General features: G+C 36.8%; 1 protein-coding gene across 1 annotated transcript in view; it reads right to left on the reverse strand.

The window, feature by feature from the left end:
* ATG3 (autophagy related 3) overlaps positions 1-18,243 on the reverse strand; it is a 34,589-nt gene that overhangs the window by 6,576 nt on the left and 9,770 nt on the right. The window contains exons 4-7 of the mRNA XM_010852752.1: positions 17,762-17,832; positions 6,879-6,986; positions 4,146-4,195; positions 1,996-2,077 (exon numbers count right to left, since the gene is read on the reverse strand). Of these exons, the coding sequence (XP_010851054.1) occupies positions 1,996-2,077; positions 4,146-4,195; positions 6,879-6,986; positions 17,762-17,832 (311 nt within the window). The remainder of the gene's footprint in view (positions 1-1,995; positions 2,078-4,145; positions 4,196-6,878; positions 6,987-17,761; positions 17,833-18,243) is intronic.

Consider the following 18,243-nt stretch of genomic DNA (forward strand, 5'->3'; position numbering starts at 1 on the left):
ATATATAGCAATTCTTTCTTTAATTCTATCCAAGGGAAATGTAACAAACATACTAGAAGGTGGTCAGATATTTAAGGCAATTCTATAGCTTGAACTCTAAAAACTGTTCAGTTCAGTTCAGTTCAATTGCTCAGTTATGTCCGACTCTTTGCAACCACATGCACTGCAGCACACCAGGCTTCCCTGTCCATCACCAACCCCCGAAGCTTGCTCAAGCTCATGTCCATCAAGTTAGTGACGCCATCCAACCATCTCATCCTCTGTCATCCCCTTCTCCTGTCTTCAATCTTGCCTAGCATCAGGGTCTTTTCTTACGAGTCAGTTCTTCACATCAGGTGGCCAAAGTATTGAAGTACTAAAACAGTACTTTATTCATAACATTTCCTGCTCCAACTTAACAACTGTATACCATTGAGAGACAGAATCCAGAAATGAGCATTTGTGCAAGAAGGTGGTCTGACAACTATGAGACTTCCATGTGGAAATCAATCTAAATGAGTAGATCTGGGTTGGGGTTTAGTCGTGGATGTCTTGAGTGTAGACATGGTATATGAGTTTCCTGTGATCAATTTTGGTTACAAGTAAACTCATCTGGATTTCTTCAACGAATAGAAGTATACATGGAAATAAGGATAAAATTCTCACTAGAATCCAGGAACAGATATACAGCTAGGTTTCATGGAAGCTCAAAAGTAATTTAGGAAACAAAACTGAAAGTTACTTAATTCTTTTTGAAAGGTACTTTTAAGTCAAAGGATTCCCTGGTGGCTCAGATGGTAAAAGAATCTTCCGGCAATGTGGGAGACCTGAGTTTGATCCCTGGGTTGGGAAGATGCCCTGGAGGAGGGCATGTAACGCACTTCAGTATTCTTGCCTGGAGAATCCCCGTGGACAGAGGAGCCTGGCAGGCTACAGTCCAACCCATGAGGTCACAAAGAGTCAGACACAACTCAGCAACTAACACTTTCACTTTTTAAGTCAAGGCTACTCTGGTTGATTAGGCTAAGCTGCCACTGCCTCTTCAGCAGACACCACTTGCCATCTCTACAGATACTATCTTCTACTTCTGCATTCTATCTCACTAAATTCTAGGTACTGGGGGGATTTGGCCACTTTACAGCCTCCAAAATGCCTGCGCTGTCATTTTTCATATTCTCTTCTTTTTTCCAACTGCTAACCCTCTCTCTATACATACATATATTCATATTTAAACTCTCATAGAAAATCTAATGCATTTTACACACCATTCTTCCTGCCAGACTACAGTCTCCAATTACAGAAGTTACAAGAGTAGATAAAAATCTACCTGGGAGTGTAGGGAGTGAGCAGAAAAAGAGAGTGAAATACCATAAAATAGCAACATTTAACAGCTAAGCAGAAGTAAAAGAGCCTGGGAAGAAGACTTAGAAGAAACAGTCAAGGAAGGAGGAGGAAAATCCCATGTTATAAAAACCAAGGGAGGAAAAGGTTAACAATCAAACAAATATACAGAGAAGGTAAGTACTATAAAGACAGATTGGGCTTAATAGAGAGGTTGTCCTGGTGACAGCAATTTCTTCCATCTACTTTTTTTTTTTTTTTTTCTTTTTCAAAACAATTTTTATTGGAGTATAGTTGATTTACAATGTTGTGTTAGGTTCTGCTGTACCTCGAAGAGAATTACTTATACATATATCCACTCTTTCTAAGATTCTTTTCCTGTATGGCTTTTAGGGAATTAGCTTAAGAATCTGTATCTTATGGCTATCTCCAGCATTAAATATTTATGATCAATACTGATCCAGCAGAAATGATGCTATCAAGGCCATGCTCTGGGTAAAGTCTAAGAGCAAGGTAAGTTCTGCACTGATTAAATTTAAACTAAACAAATCCTCTCTAGGCTGTTAAATGTTAAAATTTAGAACTCAATAAAGTAGAATTCTTAATCCATACCAATTACATATAGTCTACAATCAATACTCTATTGTGATTAAAACAAATCCATAACACAAATACCTTCCATATCTGCAGCTTCTCCTTCATCTTCCTCTTCCTCCTCCTCACATAAAGCTGAGCAATCTTGGAGTTTTATACTGTCCTTTGAAATTAATTAAATTTAAAGTCATTTAAAAATGTTCATGAGTTCAAATACTGAGCACCCACATGCCAGCACAGTGCTAACCACTGCAAAAGCAAGCATGATGAGATATTTCTTATACTCAAAAAACTCCTACTTCATGATAAACCCATAAACCAATCATTAAAAACCATGTGCTAACCACTGTGACTGAAAAATACAAAAAGTATAGAAGCACCAGGAGTCATTTAAAAATTGTTGCCTGTTGCACTTCTGACAAAACAATATTTCTAGCTAACCAATTCACCAGTATTAGAAAGTCAGTTCAAAGTTAACTCATACACTTAAAGGAGAAAAAATATATAAATATATATATTTATAAATCACAATACATTTATATGTTATTATTATTATAAATCAAATACTATCGTATTCTCTAATTTAACATTCCTGGTTGAATTAAGCAATTACAATTATTATAACATATAAGATTTTAGTTCAATTTCTTAACTATATCTGCATCAAAATGACATAATGCTAACCAAAGACAAGCCTAATATAATATACAATTATCACTTTCACAAAATTAATATTCTAAAAATCTGAAGTCAATGTAGTAGGTCAAAAAACTGGACGTTTAGTTTCACCTAATTTATAATTTTAATAGTATGTATTCTAAGCACTAAATTATTAAAAAAAATCATGTAAATTCTGTATTAAATAGGAAATGACAGGGAAGATAAATTCTAGTTGTAAATTATTCCAAGTACTCAACCATTAGTAAGACATGAGAATGCTAAGTGGGATACTAAGTACCGTATAAACCATTATTAAATTTATTACAAATTCCTGAGAGGGTTTATCATAAACCTATCAAAACAATGGATCCACACTCTGCCATTTATTATTCCCAAAGTCTGATCCATACACATTAATCGCTAGAATAAACAAGAGCTTCTGAAGCAGCAAAGCCATTTATGTAATTTCTCCTTAGTCAAATTCTCCAAAAAGCAGAACTTCAAAAGGATGAATTCTCAGACTAATGAACTGAACCGTAATCCCTAGCAAGCATTAAATTGTACCCTGGGAAAAAAAAGAAAAAACCTTGTTTGGGTTTTTAACACCTTCTGTTAAGCCCCAGTAACAAATCCCAAAAGATCCAAGCGACAAAAACACACAAAGACGATGATCTTAAACTAGGAACTGCTGCGGCTGTTTCAGAAAGACAGAAAGAACGGTTACTCTGTCAAATAGTCTATCCTCTACGAGAATGGACTATTTAACAAAATAGTTAAGAAAATATAAAGGTGAAAGTGTTTTGCATTATATTTCAAAGAACTATATAAAAATATGAAGACAACTATAAATATTCTTTAGAAATGAAAAGCTAATATAGATAGTCTAAATTACTGAAAAGTTTCAAGCAGAAAATTTCTACCCAATTGTATATTTTTACCCTTCCTTCAAATAAACTGTACAATATAACCCAAGTGATTTAGCTTTTACTCATTCAAAACGTCATGATTTTGGATGCTATAAAGCTTCCTTTAAATTTTCAAAATGAAAAACAGAACAAAAAATAAGAATCCCTCAAATCAGCAGTAAATTAAGAAACTTCAGAAGAAATGAATAAACTGCTTAAGACAATGTTTAAACTACAAATTTAAACACGATATTTATATCAGCAATCTATTAAAGTAATCAGCAAGTAAGTAAATCCCCTCAAAAACCTCCACTTACAGAATGTGTGGGACTTTTGTTTAAAAATAAAAAGCCATTTCTTGTAAACTGGCCTAGAAATCTTCCCAAATAGTAAAAATTTATAGATTTTAACCAGTTACAGTCTCAAAAAAATGTTTTTCTTAACCATTTGACAGAGTAAAGAAAAGAGAAGCTCTGGGAAAACAGTAGTGTTTTGGTATGCTGATGCAGAAAAATAAGAGGAAATAAAATAGCTGGAATTTAAAAGAGTTGATAATAAATACTGATAGTAAGAGTTTGCATATGAATGATATGAATAACCTCAAAATAAATATACAAGCAAATAACTAGGTCACTGAATTTAAAAACATAACTAATTAACCATTACCTTGCTTTCCAGTGTAATCTCCTTAACTGCTTCGGTTATTCCTGCAATACCTGTTTAAAATTCAGCAGAAAATAACTAAAATTAAGTTGTAAAGATCTTCAATTTACCTGATTTGAGCAATATAAAAACTTTTAACATTATCCAAATTCTCAAAATTCTCTGAAATGAGAAAGCAATGTTAGCAGAACTTTTACAAATGAACTCTAATGGTAATAAATAATCACAAAGGTACTTCTCAAAATTAAATAACTTTTAAAATATCAGTTTAATATTTTACCATAAATTATCCTAGCCTATCTTTCCTCATTTAGTATCCTTCATTTATTTTATTTACTTCCCTTGTGTGAGCCTATCAAAATAAATATTCTCACAAAGTAAAGAGACTATAGGGGTCATATAACCTGCAATGAAATTTTCTGAGTAAGATAATGGTTATGTTAAATATGTTATTTGCTTCAGAGATCTAGGACATCCAAAGGAAGTAATATTCACATCAGATTTATAAGACTTTCTATTTTACTGCTTCTGTATTTTATATAGTTCTCACAAACACTGTTTTGTAAAGTAGTCACGGTAATGGTTTCTCCCTATAAAGAAATGAAGTCTCCAGAGAAAGAAGCTTGTATAAATCTCACAGTTACATGAAGAACCTGGGATTCAAATCCACACCTACTCTTCGGTTCAGTGCTCTGTCCACTGTACCTCATTAAACAGCTACCTTGGAAACCACTTGTCTCAATGAAGGTGACATTAAGAAGATGGCAGGATCATAAGTCAGCTAAATAATATTTCTAATTCAAGACATCCATCAGTGTTTTCAAATGATTCAACAAGGATGGGAAACAGTAAAGGAAAAAAAAAAAAAACCCTAAACACGAAATATTGCTTTGCTCCTTTGTTTATCTTCTGAAGCTTTGATATATCTGTTCAATATATCCAATCCAAAGAGTTACTTTCAAATAGAAAATATCAGTCACAATCCATAGCTCAAGCATAAAGCTTTTATATCAGAGTAGTTTTTCTAGAAATTATTTTATAATAGGTATGATTATTAACATAATGGATTTCTATTACAACTCACTGAGACTTCACAGAAACCAACAAAATAAACCTCTTCAATCCATCTAAATATAATGCAGTAGCATCCCATTAAATCAGACTCTCCTAAAAGGAGGACACATTGGAAAAGAAAAAGAAAGCTGAAAGGATTCTTATGAAGGTAACACTGTACCAGTTGTGACGGTTAATCTCATATGTCAACTTGGGTAGGTTATTGTATCCCATAGTTTGATCAAACAGCAGTCTAAATGTTACTTCTGAAGGTTATTTTTTAAATGTGCTTAACATTTAAATCAGTATACTTAACAGTAAAGCAGATCACTCTCCATAATGTAGGTGAGCCTCATTCAATCAGCAGATGGTTAAGAAAAAGAGACTTAGTCTCTTAATAGACTTTTTTTCTTAAGAAAAAAAGACAGTCTCTAGAGGAGTTAATTCTACTTCCAGACTGGCCTCAGACTCTAGCTGTATCAACTGACCATTACCAGTCTTTAGGCTGCTGGCCAGCCTGTCCTTTACATTTCAGAATTGCTAGCTTCCACAATCATGTAAAAGGACTTCCCTAATGGCTTAGAGGGTGAAGAATCTGCCTGCAATGCAGGACACCCCAGTTTGATTCCTGTGTCAGGAAGATCCCCTGGAGAAGGGATAGGCTACCCACTCTAGTATTCTTGGGCTACCCTGGTAGCTCAGACTGTAAAGAATCCACCTGCAATGTGGAGACCTGGTTCAATCCCTGGGTTGGGAAGATTCCCTGGAGGAAGGGTTATCTGGCAACCCACTCCAGTATTCTGGCCTGGAGAATCCTCATGGACAGAGGAGCCTGTCAGGCTACAGTCCATGGGGTCTCTCAAAGGATTGGACACAACTGACTGACTAAGGACAGCACAGCACAATCATTCCAACACCTGCTTATCTCTGTGATGAATGCCTTTGTAAATATGCACCTGGATTCTGGGACAGGGATTAAGGAATACAACTAGACAACTGAGAGGCTAACTTGACATCAGAAACACAGTGCTATAACCAGTGGCTCTACTCTATCAACAGGCAATTTCTTACAGACGTGCCATCCACATCTTCCAGTAATGAAGACAAAAACAGAAAAATGGAAAGATTTTTGGAAGATGCAGGGGAAAAAACATACAAAAAGTCTAACAGCACTATTCAGTTGAGGAAAGAGGATGATTTTGAAATTATTTTAAGAAGTTGTTCAAACTGCTAGTTTCTCTAGGCCTTGACATAACAATATTCAACTCATTAAGGAACAAGAAAGCTTCAAGGAACTCAGGTCCTGAATCTGTTTTTGAATCATTTAAGGAAACAGATGGCAGTGTCCTTTCCTGAGCAGAGGAAAAACGAACTGAAAGAGGTACTTTTTCCTGTGCAGATTATTTAGCATTCTGACTACTGCAGTGAATCTCAACTGAAAGCAATAATTTTGCCTTCATGGTATATTTGGCAGTGCATAGTGGCAAGTAGCACAGTACTATAAAATGTGGTACACTCCAAAGGCATTTTTTCCTAATTTGTTCTCCAGCTTCTTTTCACATAAAAATCTTCTGGTACAAAACTATACCTTGTGTTGCTTTATTTTTTAAATCAAGGCTGTTATAAAAGATTGCAAAAGAGTTTAAAAGAAATTAAACACATGCCATTCTATTCTCCTCTTACCTGTATTATGATAAGTATCTACCCATCCCCCATCGCCATCATCTTCTTCAATGATAGCTTCCAATTCATCTGAATATTCCATCTGTTTACACCGCTTATAGCATGGAACTATAAAGAAATGCCAAGGGCAGTTACTAGGATATATTCTGCTTTCTGTAAATCCATTTTTAAAAGAGAGTTTATTCCACAAAATATATTCCTACCATCAAAATATTAAGTGAATATTATATTTTATTTCTAATAAGAGTATTTAAGAGTTACACTCAATCAACAGACATATAATTATTTGATGACACTTATCTTTCCCTAAATAGCTTTGTGAGAAGACAAGTAGAAAGGCTCTACTGAGAGTGTTCAAAGTATGCTCTACCTTTATGATCTGTGATCAGCAAACCTGAAGTCAGAGATGACATTGTTCAACCTCAGGCTAATGAATAACATATCATTTTAGTACTTTACTCTCAGAACATGGAGGCACTACTTGTCATACTCAGAGGTGGTAGAGGTGACCTCTGGTTTACAACGTTAAAGTAACTTTCAATATGAGCTTCATAATTTGTATTTAAGCTCCAGCTATTAATAATGGATAAACCAGTGTAAAGTTCACTAATCTGCTAAATTTTACTCTCTTACACAATTGGTGCCAAGTTCTTCATATAGCATATGCTTCGATCAACAGGTATTATTCACATAAGCCTAAAACTGAAAAATTATAGGTAAAAACATTGCAGTGTGGGGTCAAAACATTGCAGTGTGGGGTCACCAAAGTGCTATTAATCTCTTGATTTTTTTTAAAAACAAGCAAGATAGACATGACCAATCCCATCAAAAACTATATTGATATAAACTGACCAATCCCATCAAAAACTATATTGATATAAACTATATTGATACAAAAGTGATGTTTTGTACATATTTTGCCTTTCCTATAATGAGTAGAACACAAATCAATGCATTGTTACATGTCATTAGACTGTGAATGTAACAACCTTTTGATGTTTTCAAATTAGCTTCATAATAACCTCATTAATTTCATAAATACTTGTTTCAGAAACACGTTTGTGCCTACAGGTAATCTTTCAATGTTACAATGAATAAAACCTCTAGCTTTGAGATTTTAGATATCAAAAGTAGTATCAATTATACCTTCCATGAAAAACTTAGGTTTAAAAAAGACTGATAATTAAGTAGCTGAAAAGATTATAATTATGAAGTCCACTTAAAAGGTCCAACAAGGGTGTCTTTTCACCTTGCTTATAGTTTCCTTTGTTGTGCAGAAGCTTTTAATTAGGTCCCATTTATTTATTTTTGCTTTTATTTCCAATATTCTGAGAGGTGGGTCATAGAGGATCCTGCTGTGATTTATGTCAGAGAGTGTTTTGCCTATGTTCTCCTCTAGGAGTTTTATAGTTTCTGAAGGTCTTATGTTTAGATCTTTAATCCATTTTGAGTTTATTTTTGTGTATGGTGAAAAGACAGCCTTCAGAATGGGAGAAAATAACAGCAAATGAAGCAACTGACAAACAACTAATCTCAAAAATACAAGTAACTCCTGTAGCTCAATTCCAGAAAAATAAACGACCCAATCAAAAAATGGGCCGAAGAACTAAATAGACATTTCTCCAAAGAAGACATACAGATGGCTAACAAACATATGAAAAGATGCTCAACATCACTCATTATCAGAGAAATGCAAATCAAAACCACAATGAGGTACCATCTCACGCCAGTCAGAATGGAAGCTATCCAAAAGTCTACAAGCAATAAATGCTGCAGAGGGTGTGGAGAAAAGGGAGCCCTCTTACACTGTTGGTGGGAATGCAAACTAGTACAGCCACTATGGAGAACAGTGTGGAGATTCCTTAAAAAACTGGAAACAAAATTGCCTTATGACCCAGCAATCCCACTGCTGGGCATACACACTGAGAAAACCAGAAGGGAAAGAGACACGTGTACCCCAACGTTCATCGCAGCACTGTTTATAGTAGCCAGGACATGGAAGCAACCTAGATGTCCATCAGCAGACGAATGGATAAGAAAGCTGTGGTACATATACACAATGGAGTATTACTCAGCCATTAAAAAGAATTCATTTGAATCAGTTCTAATGAGGTGGATGAAACTGGAGCCTATTATACAGAGTGAAGTAAGCCAGAAAGAAAAACACCAATACAGTATACTAACACATATATATGGAAGTTAGAAAGATGGTAACGATAACCCTGTATGCGAGACAGCAAAAGAGACACAGATGTATAGAACAGTCTTTTGGACTCTGTGAGAGAGGGAGAGGGTGGGATGATTTGGGGGAATGGCATGGAAACATGTATAATATCATATAAGAAACGAATCGCCAGTCCAGGTTCGATGCATGATACAGGATGCTCAGGGCTGATGCACTGGGATGACCCAAAGGGATGGGATGGGAAGGGAGGTGGGTAACACATGTACACCCGTGGCAGATTCATGTCAGTGTATGGCAAAACAAATACAATATTGTAAAGTAATTAACCTCCAATTAAAATAAATACATTTAAAAAAAAAAAAGGTCCAACAAGGGGACTTCCTTGGCAGTCCTGCTGATATGACTCTGCACTTCCACTGGAGGCAGCATGGATTCAATCTCTGGCCAGGGAACTAAGATCCTGTATGCCATTGCAGTCAGTGCAGCAAAAAAAAAAAAAAAACCCCAATAAGAAGTCCAATTTTGCTTAGAGCCATTCCCATCATCAATCTACACTTTTTGGCAAAAAGAAATAACAAAATGGAGATAAAATCAAGTATGGAAAAAAATAGTCTACCATAGAAAATCCATAGGAAAAAAAAACTTTACCATAGGGAAAGGCTACCCACTCCAGTATTCTGGCCTGGAGAATTCCATGGACTGTCCATGAGGTCACAAAGAGTCGGACATGACTGAATGACTTTCACTTTCATATAACATTCAGAATGTCATTAAATTTCCAACTTTCTGTCGGAGAGAAGCTAGAAGTACAACTTTAAGCACAAATTACAATCAGTAAGCAAGAGGAACAAGATGGCAGAGTAGCAGGTGGACGTGGAATACATCTCTCTCCATGGATACATCAGGAATACACCTTCGGACACAGAAGTGCTTTTCTTCCAAGGAGCAAAGGCCTTTTAATTTCATGGCTGCAGTCATCATCTGCAATGATTTTGGAGCCATTTAGGCTGTCACAAATCAGCTGTTTCCCTCTTAGCCTTAAATGTTTCTCCTGTGACTCAGACACCCCAATGTGCGAATCAGACCTCTGCTTCAGTTTCCCCACTCACTGAGGGCAAAGGATGAGATGGTTGGATGGCATCACTGACTCAATGGACATGAGTGAGTAAACTTCGGGAGTTGGTGATGGATAGGGAGGCCTGGTGTGTTGCAGTCCATTGGTCACAAAGAGTTGACATGACCGAGCAACTGAACTGACTGATTATAATGGAATGAGAATCAGACAGTCCTTGCCCCAGCCATACATACCCTACATGGCGCAGTGGCTGGGAACTGGAGTTTAGGGATCGTGGAGCAATCCCAGGGTGAGGGCTGCTGTTGACTGCGGAGAGATGGACTGAGCGGATGTGAAGGAGGAGTCTGTGGTGGGAAATGCCGATGGAGGAGAGCCGGGCAGCCAAGGAAGCAAGGCAATACGGCTGAGTCATGTGTAGGGGGTAGAGCCATAATCATAATCTCTCTCCCCTGACATGCCAGCATCAGCCCCTGAACAACAGAAAGGCTGGCCCATCAAATGTCTGATGCACTGAATTAGAGAGTAGGACCCCACCCACGGTGCCCCTTTAAGTGCCTGATGCGCCGATCTACAGAGTAGGATCCCAGGCAGGGGGCCCCTCTATGTGCCTGATGCACCAAACAACAGAGAAGGACCCCACACAAGGGAGCCCTGTAAGTGCCTATCTGGGCAGAGCTACTACAGACAAAGACTGGCCAAATAGGCCTTCTGATCACCAGCTACAAAAGGCTCAAAAAAACTGATAGGGCCATAACTCCTGCGGCAGAGGTAGTCCGTGTCCTTGCACACTTGGCGCCGCGAGGGTACCCGCAAGCCAAGCAGCTGCGCTACCTTCATGCTGAACTCTCACTGGGGTAGAGCTGCCACAGGCAAAAAAAAGTCGTGTCTATGCACACAGGGTCTCTTAGGTTATGTCGAACTCTCTGTGACCCTGTGGGCTGTGGCCTGCCAGCCTTCTCTGTCAGGGACGGGGGTTCTCCAGGCAAGAATACTGGAGCATATTGGCCTATGCTGCTGCTGCTGCTAAGTCGCTTCAGTCGTGTCTGACTCTGTGCAACCCCAAAGACAACAGTCCACCAGGCTCCTCTGTCCCTGGGATTCTCCAGGCAAGAACACTAGAGTGGGTTGCCATTTCCTTCTCCAATATTGGCCAATACTAGTTGCCAAACCCTTCTAGAGCACTGTATTTCCTGCTGCCTGAGCCCCCAACTCCTCTGAGTACCTGGTGCTGCCAGAACCCCTGCGACTCAAGCAGCTGCACCACCTCCACACCTGCCCCTCACAGGGGCAGCCCTCCAGGGCAGCCTCAGGAGCAAACCCCAGTGGACAACCCATATCCAGAGGTGGAAATAAAACCGTAATTGAAACCCAGGGGCAGTGTCACTAAGGAAAAAGACCCAAACCCTCCTACCAGCTGTACAAGCTGCAGATTAAATCCACACAATCAACTAGGCAGATTTTGAGTCTGTGGAATATAAAAAAGGTCATTGAGAGCTCCCACAAAAGAAAACGCACGAGTTCTGATAGCTGTGGACGTTGGAGGCAAGAACACATACAAGGACCAGATTAGAATCTGAGCTGCCCTCACAGCAGGTCCAGAGATCAGCACAGTGTTGAAGGGCATCCTAGGGAGGTGAGGTGAACTGCGACTCCCAGTGAGGGAAAGTACTCTGACAGCAGTGACTCAAGAAAAACATTTATTGTTATGTTTTGACTTGTTCTGTAGATTCTTCTGGATTTTCCCCCCCTCCCTCTGTTGTAGTTGTCAATTTTATTGGTACTATGAAATCTAACTAAGCTTTTTAGCCTTTTTTCCCCCTTAAATAACATTTTTTATTGCTGTTATAAACCTCTGCCTCTATATTGGGCTTCTGCAGTTAGGTGAGTTCTTTTTTAGTTTTAATTTTTTAAACCTATTATTATTTTTCTACATTTATTCCTCTGTTTGCTTTTCCTACTGTTCTTTTCCCCTTGCAGTTAACCTTTAACATATATAAATCTTCTTTATCTATGTCTATTTAACTTTGCATATCTATTTTTTCTTTCTTTTCCTTCTTTACTTTAGTCTCAACATATTTGTTAGTTTTATTTACATTGCTTTCTACCCTAATTGGCACCTTGCTTTAGTTTTGTTTTCCAGTTTGTGCTTTATAAAGTTTTGTTCTGATAGATATAATTTTTGGTTCCCTTTGTTCACCAGGTCAATCTACTGTACTTTATTTTTGTTGGACTGTTTTGAATTTGCTTATGGGTGTATATATACATGTGTATATCCAGTAACACTTTTAATAGTCATTATAAACCTCTGCCTCTACATTGGGCCTTTGAAGTTTTGTGGAGTTTTCCTTTTCTTTCTTTTCTCTTTCTTCTTCTGTATTTTTTCTTTTCTCTATTTCATAATTATAATTTTCTTAAATCTGTTATACTTTCTACTTTTCTTCCTTTGTTTGCCTTTCCTACTGTTCTTTTCCCCTTGCAGTTAATCTTCAATGTATATAAATCGTCTTCATCTACCTCTATTTAACATTGCATAGCTACTCTTTCTTTCCTGTCTTTCTTTCCTCTCAACGTATTTGTTACTATTATTTTCATTGCTTTATTCCCAACTGACACCTTGCTTTAGTTTTGTTTTCCAGTTTGTGCTTTAGTTAGTGTTGTTCTTAACTGGTAAATATAACCTTTGATTTCCCATGTTCGCTGGGTCAATCTATTGTACTTTATTTTGTTGGACTGTTTTGACTTTGCTCATGGGTATATATGTATATGAGTATATACCATTATTTTAAGTATTATTTGCCTGATTTTATAACTGCCATTTGTCTGAGGTTCATCTTTGGTTTCTCATTTGGGATATTTGTTCTAATCTTACTTAATGCCATAACAAACCACTTGTGGAATCTTCGTTCCTGACCAGAGATCAAATCCTGAGCCTTTGGAGTGGGAGCACTGACTCCAAGACCCTAGATTACCAGAGAACTAACCCTAGGGAGTATCAAATAGTGAGAACTCCCATAAAGGAAATCACCTGAATACAAGACCCAGCATCACCCAACCACCAGTAGTACCCTGTGCAGGACGCCTCATCTAAACAAACAGAACAAAAATACAGTCATCAGCAGACAGGATTATCACTTCACTCAGCCTTGCACATCAGAGGAATAACAAAAAAATAAACAAACATTCAGCACAAATCTCACCCTATAAGAAGCTTATACAAACCACTAGACCAACCTTAGAGGGCAGAAACCAAAAGGAAGAAAGAATTCAACCTTGAAGCATGGGAAAGAGAGACCTCAAACACAGTAAGTTAAAAAAAAAAAAAAAGAAAGAAACAGCAGAGAAATGCTACACAAATGAAGGAACAAACCAGAAACACAGAAGTCCAAATAAATGAAGAGAAAATAGGCAAACTACCTGGAAAAGAATTCAGAATGATGATAGTAAGATGACCAAAAACCTTGGAAACAAAATGGAAAAAACTCAAGAATCAACTAACAAAGACCTAGAATTAAAGAAGAAATATACAGAGACAAACAACACAATTACTGAAATTGAAAATTCTCTAGAAGGAATCAATGGCAAAATATCTGAAGCAGAATGAATCAGTGAGCTGGAAATAACTTTTGAAGGGCAAAATAAAATAGAAAGAATGAAAAGAACTGAAGACAGTCTCAGAGACCTCTGGGACCATATCACATGCACAAGCATTCAAATTACAGGGGTCCCAGAAGAAGAGAAAAAGAAAGGGTATGAGAAAATTTTTGAAGAAATTATAGTTGAAAATTTTCCCAATATGGAAAAGGAAATAATCAAGTCCAAGAGGTACAAAGAATCCCATACAGGATAAACCCAAGGAGAAACATGCCAAGACACACACTAATCAAACTAACAAAGACTAGACACAAAGAAAGAATATTAAAAGCAGCAAGGGAGAAGCAACAAGTAACATACAAGGGAAACCCCATACGTTTAACAGCTGATCTTTCAGCAGGAACTGCAGGCCAGAAGGAATGGCAGGATATATTTAAAGTAATGAGAGGGGAACATCTACAACCAAGATTACTGTACCTGGCAAGGACCTCATTCAAAATTGATGGAGAAATAAAAAGCTTTTCAGACAAGCAAAAGTTAAAGAGAATTCAGTACCAACAAACCAGCTTTACAACATGTTCAATGGATTTATATAGTCAAGGAACATAAGAGAAGAAAAAAGATCTACAAGATCAACCCCAAACAATTAAGAAAATGGCAACAGGAACATATATATCAATAATTACTTTAAATGTAAATGATTAAATGCTCCAACCAAAAGACACAGACTGGCAGAATGGATACAAAAACAAGACCCATATACAGGCTGTCTGTATATGTGTCCTGTCAAATCTAAGGACACATATAGACTGAAAGTGAGAGAATGGAAAAATACATTCCATGCAAATGGGAAGTAAAAGAAAGCTGGAGTAGCAATCCTCATATCAGACAAAACAGACTTTAAAATAAAGCGATAAGGAAGGACACTACATAATGATCAAGGGATCAGTCCAAGGGGAAGACAAAACAATTATAAAAATCTATGCACCCAACATAGGAACACCTCAATATGTAAGACAAACACTAACAAACATAAAAGGAGAAACTGACAGTAACACAATAATAGTAGGAGACTTTAACACCCCACTCACACCAATGGACAGATCATTAAAACAGAAAATTAATAAGGAAACACAAGTCTTAAATGATACATTAGATGAGATGGAGCTCATTGGTATCTTCAGGACATTCCATCCAAATGCAGAAGAATACACCTTCCTCTCAAGTGCACATGGAACATTCTCCAGGACAGACCATATCTTGGGTCACAAATCAAACCTCAGTAAATTTAAGAAAATTGAAATCATATCAAGCATCTTCTCCAACCACAATGCTATGAGACTAGATTTCAATTACAAGAAAAAAAGTGTAAGAAACACAAACACATGGAGATTAAACAACACATTTCTAAATAACCAACATGTTCCTGAAGAAATTAAAAGGGAAACCAAAATATTTCTAGAAACAAATGACAATGAAAACACAACTCAAAACCTAGGGAATGCAGCAAAAGCAGTTCTAAGAGGGAAGTTTATAGCAATACAATCCTACCTCAAGAAACACAAAAAACCAAACAGACAACCTAACTTTACACCTAGAACAACTGAAAACAGTAAAACAACTGAAAACAGAAGAACAAAAAACCCCCAAAATTAGTAGAAGGAAAGAAATCATAAAGATCCCAGCAGAAATAAATGACAAAGAAATGAAAGAAATAACAGTAAAGATTAATAAAATTAAAAGCTGGTTCTTTGAGAAGATAAAATTGACAAACCTTTAGCCAGATTCATCCACAACAAAAGAGAGAAGAATCAAATCAACAAAATTAGAAATGAAAAAGGAGAAGTTACAACAGACAATGAAGAAATACAAAGGACTATGAGAGACTATTACGAACAACTATATGGCAATAAAATGGATAGCCTGGAAGAAATGGACAGGTTCTTAGAAAAGTTCAATCTTCCAAGAGTGAACCAGGAAGAAATAGAAATTATGAACCCAATTGCAAGCACTGAAATTGAAGCTGTGATCAAAAATCTCACAAAAAACAAAAGCCCAGGACCAGATGGCTTCACAGGAGAATTCTATCAAACATTCAGAGACGAGCTAATGCCTATTCTTCTAAAACTCTTTCAAAAAATTGCAGAGGAAGGAACACTTCCAAACTCACTCTACAGGGCCACCATCATCCTGATACCAAAACCAGGCAAAGACAACACGAAAAGAGAAAACTACAGGCCAATATCACTGATGAACAGAGATGCAAAAATCCTCAACAAAATTTTAGCAAACAATTCAGCAACACACCAAAAAAGCTCATACACCATGATCAAGTTGGGTTTATTCCAGGAATGCAAGGATTCTTCAATACACGCAAATAACTCAATGTGATACACCACATTAACAAATTTAAAGATAAAAACCATATGATCATCTCAATAGATGCAGAAAAAGCCTTTGACACAAAATTCAGCACCCATTTATGATTAAAACTCTTCAAAAAACGGGCACAGAAGGAATCTACCTCAACACAGTAAAGGCCATATACGATAAGCCTACAGCAAACATTATGCTCACTGGTGAAAAACTGAAAGCTTTCCCCGTAAGATCAGGAACAAGGTAAGTGTCCACTTTCGTCACTACTATTCAACATGGTTCTGGAATTCCTAACTAAAGCAGTCAGAGAAGGAAAAGAAATAAAAGGAATCCTGATCAGAAAAGAAGTAAAGCTGTCACTGTTTGTAGATGACATGATACTATACATAGAAAACCCTAAAGACAGTATCAGAAAATTACTAGAGCTAATCAGTGAATTTAACAAAGTTGCAGGATACAAAATCAATACACAGAAATCACTTGCATTTCTATATACTAACATGAAAAATCAGAAAGAGAAATTAAAGAGTCAATCCATTTACCACCGCAACAAAAAGAATTAAATATTTAGGAATAAACTTACCTAAGGAGACAAAAAAAAAAATGTACACAGAAAATTACAAGATGCTGATGAAAAGAACCCAATCAAAAAGCGGGAAAAAGACCTAAACAGACATTTCTCCAAAGAAGACATACAGGTGACTAACAAACACATGAAAAGATGCTCAACATCACTCATTATTAGAGAAATGCAAATCAAAACCACAATGAGATATCTCCTCACACCAGTCAGAATGGCCATCATCAGAAAGTCTACAAACAATAAATGCTGGAGAGGGTGTGGAGAAAAGGGAATGTTCTTGCACTGTTGGTGAGAATGTAAACTGATACAGCCACTATGGAAGACAGTATGGAGATTCCTTAAAAAACTAGGAATAAAACCACCATATGACCCCACAATCCCACTCCTAGGCATATACCAAGGAAACCAGGGTTGAAAAAGCCACATGTATCCCACTGTTCACTGCAGCACTATTTACAATAGCTATAACATGGAAGCAAGCCCATCAACAGATGAATGGATAAAGTTGCGGTACATATACACAATGGAATATTACTCAGCCATAAAAGGAATGCATTTGAGTCAGTTCTGATGAGGTGGATGACCCTAGAAACTATTATACAGAGTGTAGTGAGTCAGAAAGAGAAAGATAAATATCATATTACAACACACATATACGGAATCTAGAAAAATGGTTCTGAAGAATTAATTTACAGAGCAGCAATGGAGAAACAGACATAGAGAATAGATTTATGCCCATGGGGAGAGGGGAGGAGAGGGTGAGATGTATGGAAAGAGTAATATGGAAACTTACATTACCATATGTAAAATAGACAGCCAATGGTAATCTGCTGTATGGCTCAGGAACTCAAACAGGGGCTCTGTATAAACCTAGAGGGGTGGGATGGGGAGGGAGATTCAAAAGGGAGGGGATATATGTATACCTATGGCTGATTCATGTGGTGGTTTAACAGAAAACAACAAAATTCTGTAAAGCAATTATCCTTCAATAAAAAAGTAAAAAAAAAAAAAAAGTTTAGTAAGTACTAAGTTGTTTTGTTTTTTTTTAATTATATATGCAACATAATTCTTACCATTTTTGGTGACCAAAAATTGTTTGCCTGATGGTAGGTAAGCCTTCACTTTCAATTCTTCCCCTGTAGCCCTTTAAAAACCAAAATACAAAAAATATTTTAAAAGGCAAAAACAGAAAATATCACGTTAATCTCAACACCACACAACCCACACCCCTGAGAAAACTATTTTAGGATTGCTTTGGGAAGGATCCAAAAAGTGATGTATCTTGGGGCAATGAAGAGCATAGCAATAATATAAATGAAATGTATTTAAGTGAAATGTATTAAGAGACTGCAGACAGACCAAGAGAATTTAGATTAAATTAAAAAAAGGATAATACGGAACTATATTAAGCAACTATTATGTCTTCCTTGAAACAAAAATAATCTGAACCAGATTTTTAAAGTAGGGCTGATCATAAGACCAAGAGGAGGCAGAAAAATAGCTGTATGATGTTGCATAACAAAGTAGGTAGTTGACAAAATTCACATTCATACTC

Source organism: Bison bison, unplaced genomic scaffold (assembly GCF_000754665.1).
Source record: "Bison bison bison isolate TAMUID 2011002044 unplaced genomic scaffold, Bison_UMD1.0 scf7180017864314, whole genome shotgun sequence".
Taxonomy (NCBI): Eukaryota; Metazoa; Chordata; class Mammalia; order Artiodactyla; family Bovidae; genus Bison; species Bison bison.